Source organism: Cololabis saira, chromosome 8 (genome assembly GCF_033807715.1).
Source record: "Cololabis saira isolate AMF1-May2022 chromosome 8, fColSai1.1, whole genome shotgun sequence".
Taxonomy (NCBI): Eukaryota; Metazoa; Chordata; class Actinopteri; order Beloniformes; family Belonidae; genus Cololabis; species Cololabis saira.
Window position 1 is genome coordinate 325,001 of NC_084594.1, and position 12,145 is coordinate 337,145.

General features: G+C 44.2%; 1 protein-coding gene across 3 annotated transcripts in view; it reads right to left on the reverse strand.

Annotated features, from left to right (window-relative positions):
- The window catches only part of LOC133448212 (LIM and cysteine-rich domains protein 1-like), an 11,362-nt gene extending 4,793 nt beyond the window's left edge, over positions 1–6,569 (reverse strand). The window contains exons 1-6 of one of the 3 annotated variants that reach the window (XM_061726542.1): positions 6,301–6,569; positions 4,836–4,914; positions 2,704–2,798; positions 2,376–2,625; positions 1,089–1,238; positions 203–478 (exon numbers count right to left, since the gene is read on the reverse strand). In XM_061726542.1, the coding sequence (XP_061582526.1) occupies positions 203–478; positions 1,089–1,238; positions 2,376–2,625; positions 2,704–2,798 (771 nt within the window). In that variant the 5' untranslated portion in view covers positions 4,836–4,914; positions 6,301–6,569. Of the gene's footprint in view, positions 1–202; positions 479–1,088; positions 1,239–2,375; positions 2,626–2,703; positions 2,799–4,835; positions 4,918–6,300 lie in introns of all 3 variants that reach the window. The other 2 variants (XM_061726541.1, XM_061726540.1) reach the window with 2 other exon arrangements.
- Positions 6,570–12,145: the final 5,576 nt, after the last annotated feature.

Sequence of the window (12,145 nt, forward strand, 5' to 3'; positions counted from 1 at the left end):
CGTTCTGAAGCCTAAATGTCCGTTTCTCTCCGTTTACAAGCAAACGTGGAGACGGAGGTTTGAAAAATCTACACTTTGGCCGGAGTTTTCAGAAATGATGGTTTTTGGAGACTTTGAGCTTCGTTTTTGTGTAAACGAACGAACAAAACGCATGAAAACACCAACGTTTTTGATACGTGGAAACGGGGCCTCAGATACGTACGTGTTGGGTCTGATCCTCCGTCCCGTTTGGAGCTCCGGCCGACGGTTCCAGGCTGCTGATGTCCTGGTCCTGGTCCTGATGCTGCGCGGTGTCCTTCCTGCCGCCGCGGTCCTTCCTGCCGTCCTTGGTGTTCTTGGCCGTCTCCTTGGCCGTCTCCTTGGCCGTCCTCTGGGCGGCGGCCTCCAGCAGAGCGCTAGCCTCCCCGGGCAAGGCCACCTCGCCGACGCCCAGAACCTCCCGCTTGTAGCGCTGCACGAATAGCAGCATGGAGGAAATCTGGAGAGAGGGTTGGAGAGGGTAACCTTAACCATGGACAAGATTTTTTGGTGCCCTTGTTCCAAATTACGGAGTCATGGCAGCTTTGGACCAGATAAGGGATTTATCCCATGCAGTTGAAGATTTTGCAAACACCACTGCAAAAGGCCTGTCAATGCTCTCATCAGGAATTACTGCTGTAAGATGATGGCCTTACACAATCGTGCTGCATTGGACTATTCATTAGCTTCTCAAGGGGGAACTTGTGCTGTCATTAAAACTGAATGTTGTACATTTATACCTGACCACAATGCCACCGTCCAAGAAATAACGGATCACTTGAAAGATATTGCCAAAACATTACATACCCCTGTCACCACTGGTTTGTTTGATTGGTTTAAAGAACAGTTAGGACACATTGGTTACTTGATTTTTGAATTTGCTTTGCTTGGGTTTGGATTCCTAATTGTTATTTGGATTCTGATCACATGTCTACGGTTCACTTGCAAAATATGTATCACTCAAAAACTACCACTAAAATTATGTACTTATGTACCCCTATGTACCCCTAACCTTAACCCCTAACCCTGACCCCTAACCCTGACCTTTGACCCTGCAGTGTTCTGCTCACCTCCTGCTCGCTGGCCAGACTCCTGCACTTCATGGGGTCCTGGTCGTAGAAGGGCAGCTGCCTGAGTAGCTGCCGGCGGCGCCGCAGCGCTGCGTGGCTGCCTGCGACGGGTCTCTGGTCCTCTGGGAGCAGCTCCATGTACTGGACCGCCTGGGGGGGTGAAGGGAGAAAACATATGTCCTGAATTCCCAAAACACAGTCTGCACCTGCTGTTTAGTATTATTGTAACTGCTTGTTCACACGGGAAGCTCAGTCCCGTGTGAACCGAGGGCTTATTGTGAGAGCTTGCGGGCGGGCTTGAGTGAAAGGTATAAAGGACAGAGAGCCGGAAGTTCCGGTGAGAGTCTGCTGTGGGTCTAGTGCACAACGCCCAGCCGGGGTTTTTGATGGCTGCTCTGCCTGGACTGTCCGGCTCTCCCAGTCCTCTGTGTTAAGGTGAGAGTTCAGGCCAAGCCCCTTGTGATTGTCTGTTGCTCTGTCATAATTATAGGTTTCAGATTCTGGAACTCACTGGAGCCGGTCTTGATGGGAACCAGACCAGAACCAGACCAGAACCAGACCAAAACCAGACAAGAAAACTGCCCCAACTGTCCTGAATTAATTTAAACTAGCCCTGCCCCTTCTCAACCCTTCCCCGACCCTGCACCCCAACCTGGGACTTGCTGATTGGGCCGGAGCTTCGGGAGCTGCGTGCTGGCCTGCGGTCCCCACCCCCGGTCATCCCGTTGCTGCTTCCACCTGCCTGCTGTGCTGTTGACGTCCCTGACCCACCAGTCTGGCCCTCGGCAGGAGGGTCCCCCCTGATGATCCTGGTCCTGCTCAAGGTTTCTTCCCTCCTAAAGGGGAGTTTTTCCTTGCCACTGTTTGGCTTAAGGTTTTTCTCCCACTAGGGGAGTTTTTACCTGCCATTGTTTATGTAATAACTGCTCGGGGGTTTATGTTTATGTTCTGGAGACAACATTGTTGTATTAGACGCTATATAAATACAATTGAATGGAATTGAATTGAATTAAACTAAACTAAAGGATGAAACTGAAGAAGCTCCTCATTTCATGACCAGGTGACCCCCGGCTGCAGGTCAGGAACGAGCTCCTCCTGGTTCCGATCAGCCACATAAACCGACCAAACCTCCCATGATGCTCACCAGTTTCCCGGCCGGCGCCCAGTCGTAGGTCAGGAACCGTAGGAACCTTTAACCCCTAACCGTAACCCCTAACCGTAACCCCTAACCTTAACCCCTAACCTTAACCCCTAACCCTAACCCGTAACCGTAACCTCGATGCTCACCAGTTTCCCGGCCGGCGCCCAGTCGTAGGTCAGCGTGTCGAAGTCGGGGTCTTTGCCGGTGGCCAGCGGGTTGGTGACGGTGACCCGGTTCCTCTTGTAGACCCGCAGGCCGCCGGCCCCCTTCACCTTGGCCGTCAGGTGAGCGGACGGCGAGTCGGCCAGCAGGCGGCCCATGCGCTGGTCGTCCTCCGGGTCACTTCCTGTCGGGGCGTGGTCGGCCGTGCTGCAGCCGCAGGCGGTGCAGGACTTCCTGTGGGGGGCGGAGGGTCAGGTGATGATGTCACACGCTAAAGGGGCGGGGTTTGTGGGGGGGGGGTGGGGGCAGTACCTCCAGGGGTGAGGCTGGAATCCAGAGCAGCCGCCGTCGCAGCCGAGACACGGCGGCACCGCCGCTCTTCCGCCGACGCTCGACTTCCCCGACATCTGAGGAGAAAACAGAGAACCTGGTCATGTGGTGCTGGTTCTGGTCCTGGTCCAGGTCCTGGTCCTGGACCAGGTCCAGGTCCTGGTCATGTGGTCCGTAGAGCACCGTAGACCCTAGACTCCCATATAGAGCAGCCTTAAGCCTGATTTAAGGTTCTACGCAGAGACGCCGTTGCCGCGACTTCGTTGCCGCGACTCCGTTGCCGCGACTCCGTTGCCGCGACGCCGTTGCCACCACGCCGTTGCCGTGACTCCGTTGCTGCGACTCCGTTGCCGCGACGCCGTTGCCGCGACGCCGTTGCCGCGACGCCGTTGCCACCACGCCGTTGCCACCACGCCGTTGCCGCGACGCCGTTGTGCAACTATTGTGCAAAAAATCAAAACAAAAAAAAAAAAATCACACACACGAAGAAAAGAGGCTGAAAGTTCACGACTGCTTCACGAACCGGAACTGGAAATGCGTTGCTACCAAGTGAACCAATCACAGCCTCTCGGTCTGCGTTGGGTCGTAGCTACATTTTTTGGGAGGTGCTAGCAGGCTACGGCGTAGCTATGGAGAGCCTAGCGTAGCCACGTAGCCTACGGAGTAGGTTTTTTCTCTTCTTTTTTTTCTTTTTTTCTCTTTTTTCTTCCTTTTTCTTTTCCTTTTTAATCTCTTTTAATCTCGACATTAATCTCGATATTTCTACTTTTTTCTCGAAATTTTTACTTTTTTCTCCATATTTTTACTTTTTTCTCGACATTTCCCCTTTCACCATTTGTCTTCATTCTAATTCTGATACAAGACTTTTCATTTTTTGCGGCTCCAGACATATTTGTTTTTTGTGTTTTTGGTCCAATATGGATCTAAAACATTTTGGGTTGAGACCGCTGGACTAGACCACCAACCTCCTGCGTCCTCGGCATAAACACACTCTGTTTGTTTATCTATATTTATTTATTCATCTACATATATTTATTCATCAAGATTCCTGAGGCTGCGTTTCCACGTAGCAACAACGCCGTCTTCAAGTTTGCTTGTAAACGGAGAGAAACGGACATTTAGGCTTCAGAACGTCACATTATGAGACAGAAACGTCACCAGCGTCATGAGTGACACCTGTGGTTACAATTAGTTTGTAACCGTCAATATTTTCTACTATTTTGCACGGTTTGCACACCCCTTGCGGCGGCCCTGCCTGAGATCAGACAGGCGTCTCCTCCTGTGGTTTTTTATAGACCTCCCTCTCGTCCCCGGACCGGAGGTTAAACCCCGACCAGGACTTCTGTTGTTTACGAGTTTATTTATGAGGCGGAGGATCATGGGAGATTTAGGACCTGATACCCAGAGCCAGAGGTGTCAGACCGGCCCCCCTGGTCCTGTAACCCCCCTCCCCGGAACCAGATACCCCGCTTAGGTGTTAGACCGGCCCCCTGGGGGGTGTCAGGGGGGTTATGGGGGGTCCAGGGGGGTCGGGGGGGGGCGGGGGGGTCGGGGGGGCCACCAGAGCTGGAGTTCCAGGATTATCCGACTTTACAAACCCGTTTGGACTTAAAGGCTCACGATCACAAACGTCGTCGTCATGGCAACGCGTTTCTCCACAACAACAACAACACGTGTAAATACAGATTCGGGTCTGCAGGATCACCTGACGGGTCAGAACCACCTGTTCCAGACCCGTGTTCCTGCCGGGGCTGGAACAGAGGTGGAAACAGAGGCATCATGGGACGGAAATAACCCACGCCGACAAAGACAAACACAGACAAACACATACCGAACACATACCAAGCACCGCGGATGTTCGGGGGGGGGGGAGAGACCGCGGGGCTTCATCTGGTCTGGGCTCGGACCTGCGGCCGGTCTGGAGCGTGTCAGGTGACCCCTGGTGACCCCCGGTGACCCCCGTTGACCCCGCTAACCCCCGCCGGCTACGCTAGCCTCTAATCTGCCGGCGTTTCCTCTCTGCATAACTCACATATTTCCACTAACTGGGCCGGGGAACCGGATCTCTCTCCTGCATATTTGTCTTATCGGACTCTAAATATAAACTTACGCACGTTTTCCTCGGAGCAGTAGTTCTGTCTGGCTGGGGTTTGGTTCTGGTACCGGCCCGTTGGTCGCCCCCTGGTTTAGTTCCTGCTACAGAGAAGGATAAACGTACCGGGTACGACTGAAACTGTAGGAACATGCAGATCAATCATTATTATTATTATTATTATTATTATTATCAATCAGGCCTTTGAGAGGAACTTTCCATCGGTACCGAGAAGATTCTGGCACCGTCCAGTACATTCTGGAACCTGGGATTTTGGGGGAACAGTGTGGGTTCTGACCCGGGAACCCGGAGGGATTGTGGGACTTTGGCCAAACTGTTTACTTGGACTTGGTTTAACCTGCCCCTCGGGGAATCTTCTGGGGGTTCTGGGGGTTCTGGGGTTTCTGGAGGGTCTGGAGTGTCATGGTTTCCCAGTTGGGGATAGGTTTTTTACGTGATCACTCACTCTCCTGTCATTCCAGATCCTGCCACCTCATCAGCCAGACAATCATCCCCCTCACCTGAGCTTCCCCTCCGTCTCCACACCTGGTTTCCATGGTGATCAGTTCCCGTCATATACCGGGCCACTTCCACATGCTGCTGCCAGATTGTCTAGTGTTCATGCCGAGCTTTCCAACGTTCCTGTCTGTTTCTGCCTGCCCGCGACTTTGCCTGATTCCAGGTTTCTGACTCCTGCCTACATTTGACCTGATTAAAGCCTCTTGGACTCTGATTCTGTTTGGTGTTTGTGCTTTTGGGTTCTCTGTCTTCTGAGCCGTGACATAGAGACCCCAGAACAACGGAGGTCCAGAGAGTCCAGAGAGACCCGCTAATCCCCGGCACCGCTCAGCTGTTCCATCCGTCAGCGCTCTGACCTCGTTAACGACTCCATCACTCACTCCACACCTCCGTCTCCACTCGTCCTCCGTCCTTTCCTTCATGACTCACGTCCGATCAGAGTTCAGCTCTTTAAGTCGGGATTAGCGCTGCGTGTTGGACATGGTTCTCACCCTCTATCCATCCATCCACCTACCTACTTAGCTACTTGTCTGTCTGTCTGTCTGTCTGATTGTCTGATGTCTGCCTACCTACCTACCTAACTAACTAACTAACTAACTATCAATCAATCAATCAATCAATCAATCAATCAATCAATCAATCAATCAATCAATCAATCAATCAATCAATCGCGCTCATGAAAGACGTCACTATGAGTCGTTGACTGAACTGATTCCAGCTCCAGTTTCAGTTTTGTAGATAAATCAGCAGTCAGAGGTTTTCGGTCCCCCCCGACCCGCGACCCTTGACCCCCGATCATCACCCCTCCCTCACCCCCCCGACCCCTGACCCCCCGATCATCGACCCCCTCCGACCCCTGACCCCCCCTATGACCCTAGACCCACCGACCATCGTCCCCCAACCTCCAGCCTCCACATCTGGAGGAACTTCTGAACGTCTGGACTACAACAGTGAACAGATGTTTGTACCTTCACAGCCGAGACGAAGTCACTCTTGTCCTCCTCTCTCCTCTCTCTTCCTCCGTTCCTCTCTTCTTCTCTTCTTCTCTTCCTCTATTCCTCCGTTCCTCTGCTCTCCCAGAACAATGACACTTTAAATTCCTGCCCACCACTTCCTCTGTTCTTCTCTTCTCTCTGTTCTTCTCTTCCTCTCTTCCTCTGTTCTTCTCTTCCTCTCTTCTCTCTGTTCTTCTGTTCCTCTCTCTCTCTCCGTTCCTCTGCTCTCCCAGAACAATGAACTTTAAATTCCTCTCCACCACTTCCTCTGTTCCCGCCCAGCTAGCGCTGCAGCTGCGCCGCCTGCAGCATTACAACCGCCAACACGTCTGTCTACCCCCGTCCGTCTGTCTGTCTGTCTGTCTGCAGCTGCGGCGCCTGCAGCCGCGCAGCCGCCAACACGTCTGTCTGTCTGTCTGCAGTGTTACAGCCGTGCAGCCATCAACACCCCCGTCTAGGCCAGAACGCAGCTCCCGAGGCTCCAGCCTGCAAACATGCACAAAAGAGAAAAAAGGGCACAAGAAACTACAGGAACGATGGACAAAAATGATAGCTATGAGATATTTATAATAAATAAAAATGGAAATGGAGAAGAGAGGAAGGGAAAAGGAGAGGAGAATAAGGGTGAGAGGCACCACCCAGCGGATCATGTCGGTCCCCCCTGCAGCATAGGCCTATATGCCAGGAACATAAGGCTCTATCAGGTCTTGTAAATACTGCGTATTTCAGCCTCCTTAACCCAGATTGGAAGTTGGTTCCATAGTAATGGTGCCTGATAGCATGCGTTTTTTCGTACGTTTTTTTTTTGTACGTTTTTTCGTACGTTTTTTTTGTACGTTTTTTTTTTGTACGTTTTTTTTTGTACATTTTTTCTAACGTTTTTTCGTACGTTTTTTCGTAGGTTTTTTTGTACGTTTTTTCGTACGTTTTTTTTGTACATTTTTTGTACGTTTTTTCGTACGTTTTTTTAATACGTTTTTTCGTGCGTTTTTTCGTACGTTTTTTTTTTCGTACGTTTTTTCGTACGTTTTTTCGTACGTTTTTTCGTATGTTTTTTCTTACGTTTTTTTCGTACGTTTTTTCGTACGTTTTTTCGTACGTTTTTTCGTATGTTTTTTCTTACGTTTTTTTCGTACGATTTTTCGTACGTTTTTTTCGTACGTTTTTTTCGTATGTTTTTTCGTACGTTTTTTTTTGTACATTTTTTTTGTACGTTTTTTCTAACGTTTTTTTCGTGCGTTTTTCGTACGTTTTTTTTCCGTACGTTTTTTCGTACGTTTTTTCGTATGTTTTTCGTATGTTTTTTTCGTACGATTTTTCGTACGTTTTTTTCGTATGTTTTTTCGTATGTTTTTTCGTACGTTTTTTCGTACGTTTTGTGGTACGTTTTTTTCGTACGTTTTTTCGTATGTTTTTTCGTACGTTTTTTCCGTACGTTTTTTTCGTACGTTTTTTCGTGCATTTTTTCGTACGTTTTTTCGTGCGTTTTTTCGTACGTTTTTTCGTACGTTTTGGATCATGTCGGTCCCCCCTGCAGCATAGGCCTATAGCAGCATATCTACCACCAAGCTATATTTGAGACTAACTATTATAAACTAAACAGAAAGGTTTTAAGTTTAGTTTTAAAGGTGGAGGTGGTGTCAGCCTCCTTAACCCAGATTGGAAGTTGGTTCCATAGTAATGGTGCCTGATAGCAGAACGCCCGCCCTCCAAATCTACATTTAGATACTCTAGGAACTACGAGTAAACCTGCACTCTGAGAACGGAGAGCTCTGCCAGGAACATAAGGCACTATCAGGTCTTGTAAATACTGCGGAGCTGAGCCGTTTTGGGCTTTATATGCAAGTAATACAATTTTAAATTTACTGTACAAAAAGCTAAAAAAGGTCTGAAAAGGAGACGTGTCTCCATTACTGGAGTTAAATTCTGGAATGATGCCAACATACATTTAAAATCATGTCATTCTCTTTTGGTTTTTAAGAAAATGGTTTGTAAAGCTATTTTTGAAGCTTATAAGTGCGATTGACTCTCTGTTAATGTTTCTTTGCTTTTCCGTTGTTTCTTTGCTTTTCTGGAGGTCGGTAGCCAAAAAAAGAAAGTTGGTAATAAAGGACAGGCTTTTATCAGCAGCAGCTTCTGCCTTTTCAGTCGTTGTTCAACACGTGATTATTGGTTTTGTGTGAAATGTTAATGCTGTGCACAATGTTTTTTGGTGTTGTGTTGTTTTTGTGTTGTCATGATTGAATAAACTTCATTCATTCATTCATTCATTCATTCATTCATTCTCCGTCAGAAACTCAGCAACATCAAACCAGAATAATAATCGTTATTCTTGGGGAATCTGAAACACTCAAGAAACTAAGCAAAGCACAACAATAACTTTGTATCGTACAGCCGTTTTAATAGCAAATAAACTGGTTCTCACACCGTGGAAAACTAACTAACTAACTAACTAACTGACTGACTGACTGACTGACATTCTGAAAGACAGAGTTCAACATTTCAATAAAACTTGGTAACTTCTTACATCAGGTCCTCCAGGACCTGGTCCTCCGATCAAATTCTAACATTAAATTCTAGCTTTATTTTATATTAAATTCTGACATTAAATTCTACCTCTATTATATATTAAATTCTAACATTAAATTCTACCTCTTCTTACATCAGGTCCTCCGGATCAAATTCTAACATTAAATTCTACCTCTTTTATATATTAAATTCTAACAATAAATTCTAAGTCTATTATATATTAAATACCGAAGTTCCTCCCACAGAAACCAAACTATTTAATTTCAAATGTGCTGAAACATAAACACAACTTAAGCTAAGTTAAATGTTTAGCTGCTTCACAAAGTCTCTTCTTTTTCTTTAACAAAACGTTATTGAAAATATACAAACTCTCAAAGATGATAATGGACAAATATCAATTTAAATGCAATATGAAAAGAAAGGAAAATAAAAAATGGGGATTCTTGTAAGGAATACAAAAAACAAGGCGCTCTAAGAATTAAAAGGTGCATAACAAAATAAATTAAGCATTTAAATCCACATAATGGAGCATAGAAAATGAGAGGAATTATTAAATTAGAATAACAAATAACGAGCAATGTCTAGACTTATTTTACTTGCATTTTTTCTTTCTACTCTTTTGAGACGAGTGAAAAAAATCTTAAAATCGTTAATAAAACCCCGGAAGGAGTTTCTTCACAAAGATCATCATAATCATCAGGGGTGGAAAGTAACAAATTACATTTACTCACGTTACTGTAATTGAGTACTTTTTATGAGTAATTTGTATTTTTCTAAGTAGTTTTTGAAATATGTAATTTTTACTTTTACTCAAGTACATTTTGACCCAAGTATTTTACTTCGCTACATTTGAACCCCCCTCACGTTACTGAGTACAAAATTTATGGTGAAAAAATTAAATGCGGGCAGATACCAGCCACAAAAACCCTTGGCCAAACTTGGAAGACTTATTCGCGTTCAAATGCACAAAAGGTAGTGTTGATGTGTACTTTAAAATGCCTCGAAGTTAATTAAAACAACTTGTGCTGGATTTGATTCGTGACTCATCCTTTTTTTGCATTAAATAACTGAAAGTAACTTTTACTCAAATTACATTTTAAATTAAGTACTTTTGTACTTTTACTCGAGTAAATTTTTAGATGAGTACTTTTACTTTTACTTTGAGTAGGATTTAAGCAGAGTAAAGATACTTTTACTCAATTACAATTTTTCAGTACTTTTTCCACCTCTGATAATCATAATCATTTATCATAATTACCAGAAACAAAGAGCTGTTTCTCTGAAAACCGTTTATTTTCAGTGACATTGAACGCAACATTCAGTTACTGATTTAAACGGGACTGAATTTGGAGATGAAACCTGAACTTTACATATTAAAGATTGAAATGACGTAATTTACCATGATAGTAATCAGATTACACCGTTTACAAGCATCACTGGTCGTACATGTAATCAGATTACACCGTATACCAGCATCACTGGTCGTACATGTAATCAGATTACACCGTTTACAAGCATCACTGGTCGTACATGTAATCAGATTACACCGTATACCAGCATCACTGGTCGTACATGTAATCAGATTACACCGTTTATCAGCATCACTGGCCGTACACGTAAAGTGAAGATCGTAGTTCCTTCAAACACAAACGTTTCAGACTTTAAGCCAGAAAAAGACAGCAAGAAGTAAGAATTCAGCCTAAAAAGCACATTACTGCATTACTTTATGACACTGTTGCACTTTTATTCGCAATAAATTGACAAACAGGTCGAATAACAAACGAGTTGAGCTGCTTTTTGTTAATTCAAATTTTATGTTTAAATTTGCACTATTTTTACTAGTTAATAGTTGCACTATTATAACTTGATTGTTAAAGCTTCCTCAGAGAGAACTGCTCTGTTAAATAAGTGTTAAATGATAAAATAAGGTGAATAAAATAAAAGTAGGGGACAACATTCAGCGACATTGAACGCACCACCAAAAAATACCCACTGCGTCACAAACTCCTCCCATATCCGGTCTGCGCCGTAGCCCCGCCCCTCTCCGGGAGCCCCGCCCACAGACATGCGCACATGCGCACCACGGAGCTGCTGATACGTCAACGTCGCCGCCATATTGGATGTGGCAAGACTGCGCAGGCGCTGTAAACTAATACAAGTAAATGGACTTATTTTCATAAAGCATCTTTCTACAAAGAAATGTACGTTTTACGTCTCATTTATTCATTCACACACGCACTTTTTTCCTCTTTTTTTTTTTTTTACTTTTTTTCCTCTTTTTTCTGCTTTTTTTCCTCTTTTCTTCATCTTTTTTTCCTCTTTGTTCCTCTTTTTTCCTTTTTTTCCTCTTTTCTTTTTTTTCAAATTTTGTTCCTTTTTTCATCTTTTTCCTATTTTTTCTCTAATTTTTCCTCTTTTTTCCTTATTTTCATAAAGCACCTTTCTACAAAGAAATGTACGTTTTACGTCTCATTTATTCATCCACACACGCACTAATATACTTGGAAACAGTTAGGACCAAATATAATATATTTAATTTTATCAGATGGTAAAAATAAGAACTTTATTGATCCCACATAGGAGTAATTCATGTTATATCAGCTATAGAGAACAAAACTATATATATCCCCCTCACAAAAATAAGAAAAATACAGAAACATATTTTTACATTTTCAAGTAACAAAACAACATATTTGAACCAGACGATGACGCGTCTACAGAGCAGCAGTAACAGCTTTTATTGTCTGAAAAATGGTTCAAATGTTATTTTATTGTCTGAAAAATTGTTCAAATGTTATTTTATTGTCTGAAAAATGGTTCAAATATGTTTTTTGTTACTTGAAAAATGTTAAATATGTTTTGTTGATGAGAAAATATGTTTCTCTATTGTTCTTATTTTTGTGAGGGGGGATATAAATTGTTTTTCGGCACTACCTTGTTCTCTATAGCTGATATAACATGAATTACTCCTATGTGGGATCAATAAAGTTCTTATTTTTACCATTTGAGAAAATTAAATATATTATATTTGGTCCTAACTGTTTCCCAAGTATATTAGTGCGTGTGTGAATGAATAAATGAGACGTAAAACGTACATTTCTTTGTAGAAAGATGCTTTATGAAAATAAGGAAATAAGAGTAAAAAAGAGGAAAAAAAGATAAAGAAATAGGAGAAAAAAATAGGAAAAAGATGAAAAAGAGGAAAAAAGAGGGAAAAGAGGAAAAAGAAAAGAGGAAAAAAATGAAAAAAACAACAAAGAGGAAAAAAAGATGAAGAAAAGAGAAAAAA